General features: G+C 48.9%; 1 protein-coding gene across 4 annotated transcripts; it reads left to right on the top strand.

Moving 5' to 3' along the window:
* The first annotated feature begins 834 nt into the window (after positions 1–834).
* Positions 835–20,136, top strand: Cndp2 (carnosine dipeptidase 2). Of its 4 annotated transcripts, none has more exons than XM_038331149.1 (12): positions 835–890; positions 4,101–4,190; positions 4,909–5,052; positions 8,511–8,673; positions 9,937–10,025; positions 12,262–12,462; positions 14,006–14,090; positions 15,012–15,172; positions 16,145–16,309; positions 17,803–17,944; positions 18,169–18,316; positions 19,499–20,136. In XM_038331149.1, exons 2-12 carry the CDS (start codon positions 4,131–4,133, stop codon positions 19,566–19,568), a joined length of 1,428 nt encoding a protein of 475 aa, XP_038187077.1. In that variant the 5' UTR covers positions 835–890; positions 4,101–4,130; the 3' UTR covers positions 19,569–20,136. The 4 variants fall into 4 exon arrangements, with proteins under 4 accessions (XP_038187077.1, XP_038187080.1, XP_038187078.1 ...); XM_038331152.1 differs by having other exon boundaries at positions 843–890; positions 4,111–4,190; XM_038331150.1 differs by lacking the exon at positions 835–890 and adding an exon at positions 1,120–1,154.
* The last annotated feature ends 2 nt before the right edge of the window (positions 20,137–20,138 follow it).

Raw genomic sequence — 20,138 nt, 5'->3', positions numbered from 1 at the left:
TGTAAGAGCACGCACACACATAAAGTATGACAGAGCCATCAGTTAAAAGACTATCAGTATAAAACATTACATTTGACAAAATTCTGAAGGAATGTTCAAAAGAAAATTCATGCAAATTTTAAGGTGGAAACGCCATTTTATTTCAAGATATTTGCAGTTTGTGAGACTATGTCCCTTGCAACTCTGAATGGAGGACGGTCTGGAGGGAAGGCTCAGAGGCTGAGAGCACTTGTTGCTCTTATAGAAGACCCAGCCTGGATTTCCAGGACCCACGTGGCAACTCACAGCCTAACTCCAGTTCTGAGGAGCCTGATGCCCTCTTCTGGCCTCCTCGGGCACCAGGCACACAACATTCGGGCAACACACACGCATACATAATTTTTCAATTAAATACTTAATTGAAATTAATTATTAAAATTAAGTATTTATTTAAAAACGTGGAAGGGGCTGGCACGATGCCACAAACTGGTTATTCCACCACTTGTCTATGCTTTGTAACCAAACGGATCGAAGCGGAGGGTGTGCAGCCGACAGAATGTCTGTTTCCTCCGGAGAGCGACGCGGGATCCTCGGGAAACTGAGGTGAACCCCTCAATTCTGGGTTTCAGCGTAGCACTGGGGCGACCTCTAGGGCGCAGGCTCCGGAGCGGGGACACCCGCAGGGTCGTCCAGCCGAGGAGGGGCGTGGCTACGGCCGGCACAGCTGAGTCAGCGCTCCGCAATTGCTCGGCGGCAGGAGGGCGGGGCGTCGGAGGGGCGGGGCTATCCCGAGGAGATCGGTCATTGGCTGTTGGGGAGGGGCGCGTCGGCGGGGCGGGGCAGGGCCAGCCTCAGACCTCCGGGCATTGGCTGGTGTGGCGGCCCGGGACACGTGGTGCGGAACCGGCGCGGTAAGCGGACGCTCGCCCTGTGGGCCCTTCCTTCCCCGGAGGGCGCTGCGGTTTGGGGACGGGCTGGGCTCAGGACAGGGCGGTGTGGGAGTCACCCTGGTCTGCGATCAAGTGCGGGACCCGGGGCATCCAAGTGAGAGCGGCGGGAGGTCCCGGATCCCTAATGCACAGTCAGCCCAGGCCTGAGTCACCCCAGGCCCCGGCGCGGGCACGCGTTCTGGAGGAACTTAGCCCGGGACCCAGGCCTCCCAGCCGCAAGAGCAGGTTCTGATCGGCCTATCCCCATAAGTACCAGCTCCCCCGGGCCACCCGCAATTCTTCCTGCAGGGCCGATGGACTGTGCGCCCAGGCCAGCCTGAATGGCGACTTGGGGCTGAAGGGTCGCAGGCAGCAAAGGCTAGGCCGTCCTCACGCCTACACATTGAGGACTCTGCCTGGCTCCAGGCAGCGCCTTGGGTGCAAAAGTCCTGGGCAGTGTCCAGCTGGACCTTGTCCCTAGGATGGATCCACAGGACAGATGTCTCCCCTTGCCAGCTTGCTGTTGCGAGCAGGCCGCTCATTCATTTACCAGTTTCCGTTTACTCATTTGTAGAGTATAGTAGATGTTTGATCCGCTGTACTAACCCTTGAGAATCTGCGGCCACCAGAATTCTCCACAGAATCTGTAGTAAGGCAGAGCCCCTGTCATGGCATCCTGATTGTACTGCTTCTGGAAAGCTTAAGACTTAACAGATAGTGAAACTGTTGTCATGTTTGGCAAGAAGTTTGCTTGTTCAACCCACCAATACTGCTTTTTACCTTACTAAATAGTTTCCAACTGATGACCTTGATGTTGGAGGAGATGAAGCAGGAGTCACCAGAGCTTGGTGGGAAGGAGAGGGGAACCTGGCTTGACTTGCTGTGTCTGAGGGGACAGTGTAAAGAAACGGTTTGCTTTCATCTGCCCTGGGAACTCTGCTCACTGTTACTGTTACTGCCCTTGGTGAACGATGTACTGCATGCAGATCCTTACATCTTTGCATAACAACATTAGCAACAAAATTGTTAACTGTGAGGATGTGATGCTGGGCCATGGTGTTTGGCATTTATGTAAGGACCAGAAGCCCCAGTGAAAAGAACCCAGTGTAGCAGATGGTTCTGCGGGATAAGGCGTCATCAGGTAAACAGGTACCTTCCCTGTGCATAGCTGGTGACAGATGGGTGGAACTTAACACTCATAAACACCTAGGTAATATCTGTAGAGTCTCCCAGAGGCCCTTGCAGGTGAGGTGTGTGAGGTGGTCATGGATCTAGAAATGTTTCCTAGACTGTGCTAAGTTTTACAGAGGAGGGGAAGATCGTGAGGACACTGAGGACCTAGCAGTTCCATGTCCCGCCCTTGCAGCAATCCCGTTTACCATTGATTTCACAATGCTCCGTGTGCTGCATAGCTGCCACGCTTTGCATCATAGGAAACCAACTCTCTCCTGGGATCCTGTACCAAGAAATGGGGCTCTTTACCATGTGTGGTGTGTGGCCATTGCTGTGGCACCTGCTTGAGACCGTGTAGCGGCAGTGATGCCAGGGTCACTTGGTGTCCCTGCAGGATGAATTTTCTCAGCACAACTGAGCTCTGTTTCACCTATGCTTACTCAAGTCCAAGTCTTGCTGCTTGAAGAGAGAAAACACCCATTGCAAATCTCAGTGCCTGGGTCAGTTCTGCCTCACATCGATTCCCTATTTTAAATGGAGTCCCACAAATCACTTTCTGGGGTCTCAGGCATGAAAAGTAAGTGTTGGAACATGTGCAGAAGGCTGGTAGATTGTTGGCCAAGCTTCCGTGAAGCTCTGGGTTTCGTGCCCAGTACCTCATATGGGCGTGGTGGTGCGTGCCTGTTATCCTGGACGTGGAAGCAGGAGGATCAGAAGTTTACGGACAACCTAGGTTACATAAGATCCTGTTCTTGTTTTGTTTTAAAAGGGGAGGAAAAAGTGCCCAGAAAATGCAGACATTGAGTATATTTGTGGGGAGCCTGAAATGTGTCCATACACGAGCGTATGCACCGTCTGGTGTGCAAACTGGGACATACAGCTCCTCAGACATTGGCCATTTCCTTGTGATGGAAACACTGAATATCCCTTCTAGCTTTCTTTAAAAATAAAAAAAGTGCACAGCTGCTCTCCACAGCCATCGTCGCGTGAGGTGGGAACTTTCTCATCTTTGGCCCTTAAGGAGGTTGAGTGCAGCCCGTGGCTAAGGTTGTCAGTTGTCCTCAGCTGAATTCATCTTGCCTTCTGTATCCAAAGACTGGGTGTAAGTTTGCAGTTGAAGAGGCAGAATGTGAGGGTTTATTTGCTTGCTTTTTTGAGACAGGGTTGCACTCTATAGCCCTGGCTGGCCTACAATTCACAATGTATAGTCCAGGCTGGCCTCATACTTTCAGAGATCCACCTGCCTCTACCTCCCCTGTCCTGGAATTAAAAGCATCTGCCACCGCGCCCAGCCTGTGACATTTTTATTGAGATCTTTGAAATGATTATCTCCTCTAGCAATAGAAGGTTAATGTTCCCATTGTGCTTTAAGAGTCTGAAACTTGGACTGTAGCTCACTTGGTGGGCGGACTGCTTACCAGACAAGCAGGGAGCTGGCTTTGATCCCAGCAACACATAAATCAGGCTTGGTGGGGTTTGGACATGTAATTCCAACATGCAAAAGGATCAGATGTTTCAGGCTAGTTCAGGCCACAAGAGGTCCCATCTCAAAAAAATAAATAAATGAATGAATGAATAAAAGTATAACATTTTTAAAAGTAAATGCCAGCTAGGCATGGCGGCACACACCTTTAGTCCTAGCACTTATGAGGCAGGTGGATTTCTGTATGAGGCTGGCCTGGTCTACACAGAAAGTTCCAGGACAACAGTAGTGTGACCTTGTCTCAAAAAAAACAATAATGCACAGTAAATCCCTGTGAGTGGAAAGTACCCACTAGAGTTTTCCTCAGATTGTCTGTCGCTGGGGCTCTCAAACTTTTCTGGAGCTTTTCCTTTGGAGCAAGGAAAGGAAATGAAGATCAGTCTAAGCCCCTGGCTGGTTCCCAGTCACTTCCTGGAGAGTCCCGTGATAAGTGTCGTAACCAATGCTGACAGGAGGGTGGAGGAGCACTTCTCCTCAGGCCACTGCCCTTCAGTCCCAACTGCCAGCCGGTCTGACTCCTTGCTCTCTCTGCTCAGAATCTCCAAGGTCTGAAGTCTGCCTAAAAGATGTCAGCCCTCAAAGCCATCTTCCAGCACATCGACGACAATCAGGACCGCTATGTCAAGGTGAGGGTCTGCCCCTTCTTCGTGAATAGTGATAGCTGCTGCAATCTTGTCAAGCCAGAGAGATTTTCAAGAAACTCAAATGAATTATGCCATTTTGATCAAGCATTAAAAAAAGTTCGTGTTTCTTTTCATGATGGTGAAGGTCGCACTTTCATCATTTGGCAGTTAATTATCATTGTCTCTACAAATAATGTTCATTCTTTACTTTTCTCTAAGCTCATCTATGGTTTCTTGTGATAGTTATAGATTTAAAAAAGAAGAAGACAGTTTGAATCCAACTTGTTCTGAGTGATTATATGATGCTATATTTAAAGTGTTGCTTGGTTTTTATCTGTAAGAATTATGACTTCAGTTTACTTTTGAAAGAATCATTTTAGATGAAACATTTTGACTTCTCCCTCTAAGAATTACATCTTGGCTGCTGTCAAGGAGACAAGGGAACTAACTTGGATCATGACTTGACTTTGCAGTATGTTTTCTCTCTGTTGCAATTTTGTTGATTAGTAGTTAAAAATGCACGTTCTGACATCTTTCTTTTCTGCTTAGTTTTAGGGGGTAGGAACTCCACAGTTTTGTTGGTTTTTAAATGTAGATCAGGCAAGTTAGTTCTGCTCTGCGCATAAAGTGGTGTAGCTATAGTAGAGACCTAGTGATGAGCCCACCTCTGCCCTTAGAGAACAGCATGTCAGAGCCCTTTCCACTTGCCCTCTACAAACAGAAACTTGCAGAATGGGTGGCCATCCAGAGCGTGTCCGCCTGGCCGGAGAAGAGAGGGGAGATCAGAAGGATGATGGAGCTGGCTGCTGCGGATATCCAGATGCTGGGGGGCTCTGTAGAGCTGGTGGATATTGGAAAGCAGAAGGTACGATCACGCCCACCGAATTCTCCCTGGGGTCTGGGAAGAAGCAGCCACGTCTTGAGTGACCTTTGACTGCAGATGGTCAGCTCTAATTCAAAGTAAGATTGTAGTGCCTCTTGAGTACATCCTCACTGAGGCTAAGGTAAAGGTTTCGTGATTATTCAGCATGTTTTATTCCAGGAAGGAGAACTGTGGACCAGTGACTCAAGGGTAGATGAGAATGACTGTCACTCTTAAGAAGAGCTGAAATTTCTTTCCCAGAAATCAAAGCCTTCAGTTAGAAGTTACACATTATCTGAGTCACTTAATGAATAACAAAGCTTCCTGTACCAGGTCCTCTGCGTATATATGATAGCTTTCAGAGTGTGTGAACGAGTGAGTCTCCAATTTGTGTGCCTTCTCTTGGGTGCTTTTCTTCATTTGCCTTGCCTTGTCCAACTTTGATGTGATGGGTTTTACTTATTATGTTTTATTTTGTTATCTTTTGTTGTTTTCTCTTAGAACCTATTCTTTTCTAATAAGAAACAGAAAGGGAATGGGTCCAAATGACAGGGAACTGGGAGGAGTAGAGAGGGAGGGAAAACTGTAATCAGGATATATTGTATAAGAAAAAATCTAGTTTCAATAAAAGGGAAAATACATTTGAAAGCAAAAACATAAAATAAATAACAAAGCCCCAGCACCCCCACTCCCCACCCCAGCACTTCTTATCTGGGATCTGGGGGTGGAGAGGGCACCTTAAGAACAGCTTGTTCTGCTTCTAGTTTTGTTACTGGGTTTGGTTTTGGTTTTGGTTTTGGTTTTGGGTTGAGACAGGATCTAACTATATTGTTCTGGCAAGCTAGAACCCACTAAGTAGACCACACTGGCCAGAACTCACAAAGCTCCTGCTGCCTCTGTCCCTTACATGCAGGGATTTAAGGTGTGCGCCACCACATCCAGCTTCTTTATCTGACATCATGATACATTTTTCTGCTCCTTTAGTTTCTCCTGAATTTTTAGGCTCATTCTGTCGTTGTTGGATCTTTTGTCTGATAAATCAGGTGTGCAGTTGCAATGAGCAGTTCTGGAATTAGCCATTCAACTTACTGTGCATATTTAATCCAAGGGGGTGGTGTGGTCATTGGGAGCCAAGTGCCTTCATGGCAAATCCAGAATTCAAATCCAGGCTTCCTGACTCTCCGTCCAATACTTCTCGAGATTTTCTTTGAATGACAATTATTAATAGTTAATATACAATAATAGCAGCATCCGAACAAATGCCCCCACACAAAGGAATAAAATGTTTCTTCATATTGTTTCCTTTAACTTTTTTGCTTAGTCTTTTTGAATTTTTAATTGTTTATTTATTTCTTAGACAAGGTCTCACTCTGTGTTCCAGTCTGGCCTCCAGGGTTGCAGGGGTAACCAAGCACTCACTCGTTGTTTCTTTGCCTTGCCTGCCTGCTGCCTCGCCCATTCATCGTGTTAAACAAAATACAAGATATAACTAGGTGGGATGAATCACTTTTAAGAGTTCCTTTACAGGGTTTTTGGGCAATAAATAAATCAGCCAGGGGCAGGGGTCGGGGTGAGGGGAGCCGCACAGCTTTAGGACAGCCAGGACTACACAGAAGAAACCTTGTCTCAAAAAACAAACAGACAAAATTACAATAAATAAATCTATTTTGTTACCACTGACATGGTTATCTTTAAAGGCCTCCATAAAAGAATACAGTGGCTGTTACACTGTTTCACATTAGGTAACACCCATTTTCATCATGGCCTTGAGAGAGCTCCGTGATCAGGCCAGCTAAGAGCCAGCTGATGGAAACGGCCTTGGAGCCTATGTACCCAAAGTTTAAGGCATGGTTCTCCCCCCCCCTGGTGCCTACAAGCCAACCTCATGAAATCTGATGTGCAGGCTTAGCTCTCGAAGCACACGCTTGGGGCTGTCAGGATCAAGAGGTACTTGGGTATTTTATCAGCGAAGTTTACTGAGAAAATAAACCAGTATTCTTAAAAGAATCCCTATCACCTGCTGGGTGTGGTGGTGCTCTCTAATCCCAAAACTCCTGGCACGGAAGGAGACCAGCCAGGCCTAATCAATGAGGTGTGTCTCAGAAGTAAGAATTCTAACCACGCTGAGTTCTAGAGTTCTAGTGTGCTCACAGGGTAAAATCTGAGAGGAGAATTTTCTCAGCCCTCCCCCCGCGCTGTCCTTACCTTGTCCGTTTTAGTGGCTGCTTCTTTTATCTCTTAATCATAAGTTGTTAGTCTAGCTTCATTATCAGACAAGATAATCGGGTGCATCGGGCAGTGGTGTGGGTGGTATGGCTTCAGGGCAGTCTGACTCGGACCATTCTACCCATTTAGTTTGTGCATTATGTTTTTTTCAGAGACATTTTCATAATGGCTCTCGGTAGTGGTTTCTAGTACATGAGCACGTATGCGTGATGTTCTTGCTGAAACAGCCCCTTCCTCCTACCATCAGACATGTGCACACGTGTGTGCTCATGTCCTCCCCTCTTGCTCTTACCAGCAGACAGATGCACACGTGTGTGTGCTCATGTCCTCCCCTCAACTGCTTGTGTGCTTTGCACACCAGGTTTTCCTGGGCAAATACAGGAGCTAGTTAGTTAGTAGAGGAGGCGCATGGGCTGCAGGGCGTGAGGACATTGTGCTTGGGCCACGGAGCCACAGTGGTCACTACTGACCTGGTGTAGAGGTAGGAAAGACATAAGACTGGTTTGTCTAGAATTCTGCAAGTGGTGTCCTGGATAGCTGGCAAGGACTTGGGGGAAAGTCCAGGGGGAGCAGCAACTACCACCATTTCACTTGGCAAACATTATGTAAATTCTCTATTTTGAAGATTTTTTTAAGTGTGTGTGTATGGTATGTGTATGGTGTGTGCTCACAAGTGTCTGTAAGCAACGTGTCTGCTGGTACCCAGAAAGGCTGGAGGAGATCACCAGATTCACCTGCTGTTGATGTTACAGGTGGTTGTGATTCCCAACATGGGTGCTGGGACCTGAACTTGAATTCTCTGGAAGAGCAGAAAGCATTCTTACCTGCTGAGGCATCTCCCCAGCTCTGAATTCCCTTAATACCCTGGCTGATGGTCCATTCTGTTCATCTTAGCTGTCTACATACAGAATTCCAAAAACATAGCGCTTGGTTGCTATTGTAGCTGTTTTAGCCGTTATTTCAGAAATGAGTGCAGTTTATCCCAAACTGTTTCGTTATATATTCTGACGGGTTTCCTAGCAGCCTTTATTAAACTAGTTGTCTGTGTGGTTCAGTTCATGCTCCCTGGGTTTTAGGAAATCATTGGATTTCAGAATCATGGAGTCCTTGTTAATTAAGAGCTGTTAAATGATAGGACCTTAAAAGTCTGCAGCAGAGGTTGAAGGATGAGACAGCCATATTGAAGGACTGCCAGTCTACTAACCAGACTGTCTTCCACTGCTCCTCCCCCGCAGCTCCCGGATGGCTCAGAGATACCCCTTCCTCCCATTCTGTTGGGTAAGCTGGGCAGCGATCCCCAGAAGAAAACGGTGTGCATTTATGGGCACCTGGATGTGCAGCCTGCAGCCCTGGAGGATGGCTGGGACAGTGAGCCCTTCACCCTGGTGGAACGGGAAGGTAAGGGCACCCAGTGCTCGCCACCCAAGTGCTCAGCATTGGAAACAGTTCTGGAGATGCTACATTTGGGAAATCACTAATATTCTCCTGGGGTTTTCTCTTTCTGGTACATTTTTTTTTTTTTTAAACAGAATCTAGAGACTGGGTTCTGGAAATTTCTCATTTGTGCCTCGGTTCCTCATGACAGAAACTTTTCTTTTCTCATGACAAGTCCTTGGTGGGAGCCTGCCAAGCTTCCTTCAATCCTAACACCTTTTCCAGAACATTCTTTGTGACTTGGGGCCACAGAGTCCGCAAAGGCCAGCCTCTCCTTCTCACTCCCTGTGACGTGCTGGGCTTCCATTCCTGTTGTCACCGCTCTGGTCTGGAGAGCCCCCCAGGGCCCAGTTCCAGGCCTCCTGACAGGTCCTGACTCCCTGTGGACTGCTACATGCCTGTGAAATGGGAAAGTTATTTTTATTTAGCACATCCTTATGAAACCCATCTGATACTGGGGTCCTCCTCACCACCTAAGTGGGACGTACCCATTGCTGTTAGAACTCCCGGGCACTCGGGTTTCTCCCGAGTTTCAGACCCACGCATCTGTGTGGTAGTTCACGGCCACGTGACTTCAAGCTGTCTGGACTGGGCATCTCCTCCTTCCTTCCTCGGACCCTCTCTCACATGTCCTTTGAACAGCACCCTCTTTCACCACCTCTACCAGAAACAGGACTGTCCTGTCTCTGCCTTGGGCCATCTCTAGTCCCATCCCAGCCTCTGTCCCGCCCTTGCTGAGGACACCCCAGTGCGGATCCTGACAACCTGACCACGCTTCTTTGAACCTAACACCCCCCAGCAGATTCAGATTAGGGTTCCAAATTGGGACGAGAGGATAGTGTGTAGTTTGTGACCATGGCCATGGGCTTCCAAAGCAACCAGGCTTTGCATGGTTGTGTTAGCTGTGTAGGGAACAAAGTCTTAAAGGGCTAACCACCTATAGGGTTTCCTAGAGACGGGTGATGAATCTCTGTGAATCCTGGTCCTAGCCATCGCTGTGAAAGGGGAAAGTAACACAGACATCCACATGACTGCCTCTTGGATTGCAAGAAATTGTCTCTGAATTTAGCATAGGGTTGGATGGAGACCCAGGCTTTTAAAGTGTAAAAGGCCCTCCCCGCTCAGGACAGCTGTGTGAGTTGGTGTCTAAGCACTCTCAGAGGTTCACTTGAGGAAAGGTCTTTTCGATTTGTTATCTCTAACTGGATCTGCTGACTGTTGCTCCAGGCAAGCTGTATGGGAGAGGCTCCACGGATGATAAGGGGCCAGTGGCTGGCTGGATGAATGCCCTGGAAGCCTATCAGAAGACTGGCCAGGTACACCCCCCACGTCAGATTCTGTCCACTCATCAGGTCGTGTGAGTAGTGGTGTAAAGATCACTTGAGAGGAGGAAACGAGCCCCCACCTTGGTCAGCGAGGGTGACTGAGATAGATTGCAGCTATTTCTATTCTAGAGATTATTAAACAGTTCATTGTCCTAAGGACGCTCAAAGGTCAAGTTATCACCAGGCAGCAGGATTCTTGCCAACACTTAGAACATTCTTGTTTCTCTCCTTTCCCTCTGTGCTGAGATCAAACCAGTTCTCATGCACACTGGGAAATTCCTGTACCGCTGAGCTGGATCTCCATCGCCAGTGGAAACTGAATTTTATTTTATTGTGACTGTTTTGGGGCTTTTTTGTTGTTTGTTTTGTTTTGTTGGTATTTTTGTTATTGTTCTTTTATTCTTATTTTTAGGGATTTTGTTTGTTTGTTTTTTTAAAGACAGGATTTCTCGGTGTAGCCCTGGCTATCCTGGAACTAGCTCTTGTAGACCAGACTACCTTCAAACTCACAGAGATCCACCTGCTTCTGCCTCCCGAGTGCTGGGATTAAGAGTGTGCACCACCACCACCCATTATTTTGTTGTTGTTGTTGTTGTTGTTGATTTTGAGATAGGGTGTCACTGTGTAGCCCTGGCTGGCCTGTAACTTACAGAGCCTGTAACTCTGCCTCTCTAGGGCTGAGATTATAGATGTGCACCACCACCCCTGGATCCCAAATGTGACATTTAGGTGGATTTGTTTGTTTGATACAGAGTCATATTATATAGCTCAGGCTGGCCTTGAACTCATGACAAGCCTCCTTCCTCAGCCTTCAGGTGCTGGGATTATGGGCATATACCACAGCCTTGACTAACAATTTTCAGCCTTTAACCTTACTCATGAGTATGGTCCCTAGCCAGAATGTAACAGACTTTGTGATATTGCACAAATTCTTTTCTCTTTGTGGTTTATATGATCCTAAAAAATAAATTTTAGATTATTTTGAGTGTTTTTTGGTCTCAAAGTTCAAAATTGATAAAGTATAGAAAATGGGATGGGGGCAGTTCTAGAAACCTAATTCTCGATAGCTTCCAGCGTTATTCCCTACCCAGTTTTCTGATCACCTTTAACCTGGCTGTGATTGTGCTGTTTGGACAGTTTTTGCGTATGAATTTTATTTCACAAGCGTGATAAAATAAGAATAAGTAGTTTTGTTAAAGTGTGGAAAATTAGATCAGGAAAGGGGTTCCCATGCTCTTTGTCTGGGGAGCATCTGCATGAGAGAAAACAGGTTTCCAACACACACGCTTGGCCTGTCCAACAGCTAATCCTAAAAACTGGGCACAGGAGCTGGGAAGACTCAGCAGCTGCAGGGCTCCTCGAGTGTTGGGAGGACCTGGACGGGCAGGTACACAGGACAGAGCCTGAGCCCCTTCACTTAGAGCTGTTTAGTATATTGAGGTTCCAGACTTTGGACCCTGCAGCTCTGTCCTGTGTGTGGCCCCAAGCCAGCTGCCTGCTTGTATGCAGCCTCCTCGTTCATCTGTGGATAGGCTGGCTCCCTGCTTCATCCTTTGGAGCCAGAAGAGCTCTTAGAACATTACCCAGAGAACTTGACCCAGATTCCAGCACTGTGCTGAGATTCCAGTTAAGCACCTCAGGACCTCTTGGCTTCTGTGTTCAAAGCAATGCTGGCAGTGTAGATGGCCTTCCCAGTGCAGAAGAGGTCTCACTTACACTTAGCCAAATTCTCCCGATTCCTCTTAGTGTGTGTGTATGTGTATGTGTGTGTGTGTGTGTGTGTGTGAGAGAGAGAGAGAGAGAGAGAGAGAGAGAGAGAGAGAGAGCGAGAGCTTGCAAGTGTTACTTGTGTGTGGGTACATTTGCCCAGGGGTATGCATACATGTGGAGGTCTGAAGCTGAGTTAGACAGTTGTGAGCAGCCATGTTTGTGCTGGGAATGGAACCCTAGTCCTCTGAAAGAGCAATCGTTGCTCTTTAGGCCAATATGCATTACCCTTCTCCCTGCCCCATGGCTTCCCCACACTCATTGGCTCACCCTGTCGCGGCAGGGATCCCTGGGCAGGGCATACCTAGGCATGGTACAGGGCTTTTCCTTCTGACTTTGGACTCCCACAGCCAGTGAAAGAAGATCTCATATCTGAAGCTAAATTTCAGAACAGTCTCTTGTGTGTGGCTTCTGCAAGAAAAGTAAGGAAACCGACTGTCTTGTTATGTCCCTGTCCCAGGAGATTCCTGTAAACCTGCGGTTCTGCCTGGAAGGCATGGAGGAGTCCGGCTCTGAAGGCCTGGATGAGTTGATTTTTGCCCAGAAAGATAAGTTCTTCAAAGATGTGGACTACGTCTGCATTTCCGACAACTACTGGCTGGGGAAGAATAAGCCGTGCATCACCTACGGCCTCAGAGGCATCTGTTACTTCTTCATAGAGGTAAGAGCTGAGTCCCACAGACATTGCCTTGGTTCTCTCTAACCCACAAGCCTCTTTGTTCTCCCGTACCCTGACACAGGCAAATACCAAGAAGTTAATCACATGTGAAAGAGGAGCTCTGAGCTACCCAGGGCCCTTATCGGGTTCCGTAATCCATCCTAATTCCCCAGGCATGCAGCTCTGAGGTCAGAAGTCCAATCTCATGGCAAGTTCAAATTAAGACAGTATTATCTGTGATAGCGTATTAGAGTAGATGAGACGACAGCAATGCCAGTCCTTCTAAGATGACTTGGACAAATAAGCACTCGAGAACCCTTCCTTTAAAAGTTAAAACGTTCAGCCGGGCAGTGGTGGCACAGGCCTTTAATCCCAGCGCTTGAGAGGCTCTGCGCTGGGATTGAGAGCTCTGTGAATTTGAGGCCAGCCTGGTCTACAGAGTGAGATCCAGGACAGCTAGGGCTGTTATGCAGAGAAACCCTGTCTCAAAAAACAAAAACAAACAAACCAAAAAGTTAAAGTGTTCACACTTTAGCAGGTAAATTCTAATTCCACGTCTGAGTTTTCTTGAGAGGATGGGGACTCCACCAGATGAGCAGGGAGTGTGGGCAGACAGCTGCACACTGGTGGACAGTGTCTTCTTCCACGGGCATGACGATGTGGTCCTGCTAAAGGTCTTTATTGCCTCATAGGACAGAATCCATGGCCATAGCGGTACTGAGACTCTATGTGCATGTCACAAGTAATTCTGAACTGTGAGGGAACTTCCCACTCCCTTTATAGATGGAAGTCTAAGTACACAGTGGTTACCTGGCTTGCCTGGTTGTAAGACTAATCAGTACTAAAGTGGGTCTCATCCAGACCCTCGGGTTTCATGTTGGTGGGTTCATGCTTCATGCTTGGTCTTGCCCTCTGAGGAAACATGTGCAGGGTCTCTGCAAAAAAACAAGATTCTGTCCTTCCTTTTAAAGGGGTTATCAGTGTTAGAGAGGCTGCTCTGCACCATGCTTCTACCTGTGGCCGCCATTCCCTGTGCACCTGCAGCCAGCATTCCCTGTGCATCTGCAGCCAGCATTCCCTGTGCATCTGCAGCCAGCATTCCCTGTGCACCTGCAGCCAGCATTCCCGGTGCACCTGCAGCCAGCATTCCCTGTGCATCTGCAGCCAGCATTCCCTGTGCACCTGCAGCCAGAATTCCCAGTGCACCTGCAGCCAGCATTCCCTGTGCATCTGCAGCCAGCATTCCCTGTGCACCTGCAGCCAGCATTCCCTGTGCATCTGCAGCCAGCATTCCCAGTGCACCTGCAGCCAGCATTCCCAGTGCACCTACAGTCAGCATTCCCAGTGTACATGTGGCCTGCACATCCAGGAGTCTGTCTGGTGTCTGGTTTTCTAATTGGAAAATGCCTTGCCTTGCTTCTTAAGGGAACAGATTTGGACTAGAAAGCTGTCAGTCTTACAACTGTTCTTTGTCAATGCAATGTCACATAATTAAAATAAGCTCCCACTAAGCCATCAAATAAAGTGACCTTTTGTTTCTGTCCAGGTGGAATGCAGTGACAAAGACCTCCATTCTGGGGTGTATGGCGGCTCAGTGCACGAGGCCATGACGGATCTCATTTCATTGATGGGTGAGCTTAGGGCTGGAGCTCTCTGAGTCAGCACTTGGTCACTTAGGGAAGTGGGCAGAGCACTTTTTCTAAGCTATCTATGCATGTGCCTGGTATGTTTCAGCATCCTTCATGAGCCTACCCAGCCATGTTTCTAATTAAGTTGCTTTCCTCTGGGCATTGTTTTATTTAAAGGCACCTGCTTTTCATCTCTGCCTCTGCCCCTGCCCCTTCCTGTCCTTCCTGCACCTATCCCATATGTCATCACCAGCTACAGAGCTGTTCTCCATCCAGTGGATTGGCCCTCAGTCCTGCTCAGTCTGTCCCTTAGAATCCCTGGATGCTGTCGTTCTTGTGGGCATGGGTTTTACATCTCTCAGAAGCATCTGCTTTGATCTGTCCCAGCTGGCCACAATTAGGTTCACCCACTTGGTCAGCTTCTGGAGAACAAGAACCACAGCTTCCTCCAGCATCCTACTAGCATAAAGCTGAGTGGAGCTATTGCCTCTGTGTAGTTTTGTAACCTCCTCCTCTCATCCTGCACCCCAGAGCAAGGGCCCTGCAGGTGAAGCGACATTGCGTCGTCTGCAGTTAGAGTCTGCCCTGTTCCACTAGGAGGGCCTTCGCCAGCCATAGAGGACCAGAAATGCTGGCTAATATGGGCTTTTAGGTTTGTGTCCTGGTGTGCAATGGGAGGCTCATGTGCCCTCCACCTGCTCCTCGGTCTCTCTGGAAACAGGGGTGAGTAGTGGTCCTGCTCACTTCTGTGGGGCTACTTGGGGCTACCTGACTCACCAGCACGATGCATCCGGTGCTCCTGGCCTCCTGCTGCTGCCACATGGCCATTTGCTCTGGCGCCCGAGCTTTTGTAATCAGGACCGCTCAGATCGCTGCTTATGCGCTGCCCCGGCTAAGCATCCCACCTTCTGCCACTTCCCCCAGGCTGCCTGGTAGACAAGAAGGGGAAAATCCTCATCCCCGGCATCAACGAAGCTGTGGCTCCTGTGACAGATGAGGAGTGTGAGCTCTATGACCACATTGACTTCGACATGGAAGAGTTTGCCAAGGATGTTGGGGCTGTGACCCTTCTGCACAGCTGCAAGGTACCACTCCCTCACGCCATCCCGAGGACCCATCTTCACAGCTGCAAGGCGCTGCTTCCCACCCTACCCCCTCCACACACACAGGCCACCACGACAGGCTCATCCACCTCTCCTCAAGGACATCCAGTGTCAGAGGTTCTTCCTCAGAGGGAGTGTGTGCTCGAGAGTCATCAAAAGCAGGTGTGGTCAAGCTGAGAGCTGTTAGGGTTTTCAGATGTCAGAATCAGCCTTTGACCAGGTTAATCTCCAGGTGATCAACCATAACCCATGTCCATGGGGGACATGCGCAGAGCAGGCAGAGCCCTTTCCTGCCACAAATCTGTTTGCTTTGTATGGGTTTGTGGACACCTTGTCCCCACAAGGCCCAGAGATTAAGCCAAGCGTGGAGGCAGAAACTATCTGCCACTACTTCATTGGTAGGAGGAAAATTTTTATCTTAATATAGTTATTGTCCTAAGGGTGTGGATATCAGTTCATCACCTCAGTGTAGCCAAGATTAACAGAATCCTGCACCAGCCTTTTCTAGGACCCAGGGACGGGGCAGGAGGGGAACAGGCCAGGCTGGCTCCTGAGTTTCATCTTCCTCAGAGTCAAAGGAATGAATAACTATAAATGGCTGTGCCATCAGTCAGGCTGGGCACAAGGCTGGAGGGCATGGCTAAAAAGAGGTGGCAGGCCTGGCTAGAGTCCTAGGGAGTTGCTCCTCAGTTTGACAAGAGCAGAGGGAGGACCAGAGACATCTTAGCCTGTTGGGGACTGAGGCTCACAGCATGTCATGCCAGCGTCATTCGCCATCACCTCTTGAGGCCATTACAGCTGCACGGCCCTCCGGAGTCTGAGGTGGTGATTCCAGTACATTGGGTGGACTCTGACCAGCCCTCCTGGGTGGATGTCCCCGTGTCCTCATCCACACCTCCAGTATAGATGTCCTATCTCCTTGGTGAGTAGCTGTGCCCTCTTGTGCTTCTGCAGAAAGACATCCTGATGCACAGATGGCGGTACCCGTCCTTGTCCCTCCATGGAATCGAAGGGGCCTTCTCGGGTTCAGGGGCCAAGACTGTGATCCCCAGAAAGGTGGTCGGCAAGTTCTCCATCAGGCTCGTGCCGGACATGGTGCCTGAGGCCGTCAGCGAGCAGGTACGGGGGATGCAGGACGTGAGTGGGTAAAAGTTGTGGCACCGAGAGCTGCTGTGATGCTAGAACGGTAAGATCTTTCTCCTGGACCAAAGCCTCCAGCTCGGACTCCTGCCCCTTGACATTGGTTGTAAGAAGCAAGGCCATGTGAACGAGCCTTACACACTGCAGACTACTGAAGCATGTGAAAATATGACCTCTGACCTCACTGCAAAGCAAAGGCTCATGCGTGGTCACGTGTTAGCTGCCTCCCTCAGAGGTGAGGATGGAAGGGTGGATCCGGGCAGCTGCGGGTCAGCGAGGCTGGCGGAGGATGTGCCTTGTTGATGAGAGATGGAATCTGAGGCTTCTGGGAAGCCGGCACTGGAGCCTTCCGCCAGAGAACAGGCTCTTCTCTTGAGGCAGTAGCTCTGGGATTCTAGAACCCCAGCCCTGGGTTTATTTGTTTGTTGTCATTTTATGTTTTGTTTGTTATGTTTGAATGCTTTGCACAGATATATGTCTATGTGCCACGTGTGGTCCTGGTGCTCACAAAGGCCAGGAGAGGACACCAGATCCCCTGGACCTAGAATTAGACGTGGTTGTGAGTCATAATGTGGGCCCTAGGAACTGAAGTACTCTTAATGCTGTGCCGTCTTGCCAAGCATCCCCTGCCTTGGCTTTATGTATCTCAGACCGGCCCAGAACCTTCCTGGCTGTTGGAATGGCGGATGTGCACCATTGTATAGCATATATTAGTGTTTTTTCTCTCATTGCTGTAACAAATATACCTGAAGAATACAAAATGTAAACATAAAATATGCTCAAAGAAAGCAACTTAAGGAACAAAAGGGGGCTTATTTGGGCTCACCGTTTAGGGGTACAGGCCATCATGGCCTGCACCTGAGGCAGCTAGTCACATGTCCTCAGTCAGGGGGAGAAGAGGTGAAGCCCAGTGCTCGCCGTGCTCTTCCCCTTTCCCCTTTCATTCAGTCTGAGACCCCGCCTTTACAGTGATGCTGCCCACATCCAGGGTGGACTTCACCCCTCAGTTAAGCTTGCCTGGAAACACCCAGAAGTGTGTTTCCTACGTAATTCTAAATCTAGTCAGCTTGCTGAGAATTGGCCATCCCAAGTGTCAACCTAGGAATTTTAGGACAGAAATGCCCTGTCTATTGAATGAATCAGGTCAGACAGTATGGTCTTTATTCAATTTGTAACTATTGTCATGACTTGGTATGAAGTCTGTGTCGAGGGTGAACTGATTAAATTAACACGTTGCCTTCTAGGTCGGCTGTGTCGCCTGCTTAGGTCCTCTCTCTTGCTGCAGGGATCACGCGCGTCAGCACCCAGCAGCAGAAAGTGAAGCTGACACAGATCCTTTCTAGACACATAGATGCTGCCTAGACCCATTGTGCCCAGCTCGTTGTCATGACATTGAGACACTCTGCAGAATCTTCTCTGTGAGTCGAATGCCGATTATAAAATTACCTGTGTCTCCTCTGCTTGTGGTTTAGGTTTCAAGCTACTTATCCAAAAAGTTTGCTGAGCTACAGAGCCCCAACAAGTTCAAGGTGTACATGGGCCATGGTGGGAAGCCCTGGGTATCTGACTTCAACCATCCCCATTACCAGGCTGGGAGAAGAGCCCTGAAAACAGGTTGGTTGCCCTCTACAGGCAGATGCCGGGGCCCTGGGAGTATATGAGGACTCTGGTGTAGCATGTTGTACCCATGACATGTCAGTCATGTTGTGAGCAACCCTGAAGTGTGGGGTGAGATCGGGGCCTCAGTCTCTAAGACTAGATCCTAAATGTTGCCAAGTGATGGCTGTCTGGCATCAGGGGCCAGTGTTTGCCATTTCTCTTTATTTTGCTTTCCCCAGTGTTTGGCGTTGAACCTGACTTGACCAGGGAAGGAGGCAGTATTCCTGTGACCCTGACCTTTCAGGAGGCCACGGGCAAAAATGTCATGCTGTTGCCCGTGGGGTCAGCAGATGACGGGGCCCACTCCCAGAATGAAAAGCTCAACAGGTAAAGCAGGGACCCGGGGCCTGAGGTGGGGTTGCCTCCCCCAGCAGGCGGAGAATCTGCGGGTGCTGCTTTTGTTCCATGGGGGGCGGATAGTAAGACCTGACGAGAGGCAGGCATCAGGCCTTCTTAGCGGCAGTTTGCAGACAGGGTCCAGCTAGCATTCTCTGCCCATCCTATCTGGCGCCCATAAAATACCACTTCCTTCTGAAACGTTACACCTGTCGTCACTGACTGCGTAAGCTCCTTCGCCTCTGACAGGCAAATATGCTGGGCTTCGTCCAGCCTGCAGCATGCAGAGAGTCTCTGAGCAGCAGGGAGGAGGGACCTGGGCAGGCAGGCTGCAGGTGGTGTGGGAAGACAGGAAGCAGAGAGCCAGTAAGAGTCACAGTACAGAAAGCTGCTTCCTGGGCTGTGGCTCAGAGAGCTGATCTTCAGAAACAACAGACACCCTTTCACCCAGGTCCTCGGTGAGACAAAGCCTGAGACCAGGGCAGGCCTGTAGTTAGTGGGTTCATCCCATGTTGGGGGCCACCATCCAGCTCCCAAATGATACATGGAGACTGTCTTACTTATGCATTCCCAGCCTTAATTTGGCTCTTTATTAAATTATCCCATCTCCCTTTTGCTCTGGGCTTTTACCTTTCTCCATTCCATCTTCCTTCCTTTCCTGCTTACTCCGTGACTGATTGTGTAGCCCCAGCATCCTCTGCTCCTTCTCTTTCTCGCTCTTCCCTCTTCTTTTTCTTATTTATTCTCCCTGCCTGCCAGACCTGCCTTTTTCTCTCTCCTGCCTTGCTGTTGGTCATTCAGCTCTTTATTGGATCAATCAGGTGTTTTAGACAAGCAAAGTAACACAGCTTCAGATAGTTAAACAAATGCAACATAAAAGAACGCAACATATCTTTGCATCATTAAACAAATATTCCACAACATAAAAGAATGCAATTAGCTACTATTCCACAACAAGGGATTAATAACAAGCTAGTTATCGTAGTGAAGAATTGCCGAAGAGGGTGTCACACTGAACTTGTACTTAAGGACCAACCACCAGGCTGAATTTTAAAGCCAAACCACACTTCAAGCTGGAGTAGGGTTCTTCCCCAGAGACAAAGCAGCAGGTGTAATCCTTGGGCAGCAGCTGATAACTGGTTGGTGTTTTTCTTTTGTTTGTGTCTCTATTAGGCACAACTACATAGAAGGGACCAAGATGCTGGCAGCGTACCTGTATGAGGTGTCTCAGCTGAAGAACTGAGAAGTCTCATTTTCTACAGAGTGCCGTGCCTGCCCAGAAACAATCTGCCCTTTGCCCTCTCTTCCTTCCAGCTTTCTTTGAAAAGCGGAAGTTTCTTTTCTCTGTCTCTCAGGTCACAGGCAGACTTGCAGGAATGAAGACCGTGCCTCCAGTTGTCACCAGGGTAGAGTCAACTGTGTCAGACATGAAAAAGCACAGTCCTAAGAACTGACTGGCCCAGTTCGGAGAAAGGACTTCTCAGAGTGGTCTGGGTGACTTCCCCTCCAGAAACTAGCCAGAGTCTAAGAGCCCCAAGTCTGTGAGAGGTCCTGCCCATCATGGACTTGATGAAGAGGATGGATTGTTCTCTGCTTCCTGTCTCCCGTGAGACTCAGAACACTCAGGAGCTTGTGCTAGGACAGCGCCATGGTGCCCCTCACTGTGCTCTGTAGCCCTTCTTAAGACCCTAGCTGACCGCCGCTGGTGTCCCTGCTGCTGAAGTCCCTCGGAATCTGTCTAAATGGCCCTAGTGGAAGCATCAATCCAGAGCCAGCTACCCTGCTAATAAAGGTGATGAGGAGCCCCTGGAGG

The sequence above is a fragment of the Arvicola amphibius genome, chromosome 5 (genome assembly GCF_903992535.2).
Source record: "Arvicola amphibius chromosome 5, mArvAmp1.2, whole genome shotgun sequence".
NCBI classification, from domain to species: domain Eukaryota; kingdom Metazoa; phylum Chordata; class Mammalia; order Rodentia; family Cricetidae; genus Arvicola; species Arvicola amphibius.
The sequence above is the reverse complement of the archived record's forward strand: the minus strand, read 5'-3'. Positions and strand labels throughout refer to the sequence as shown.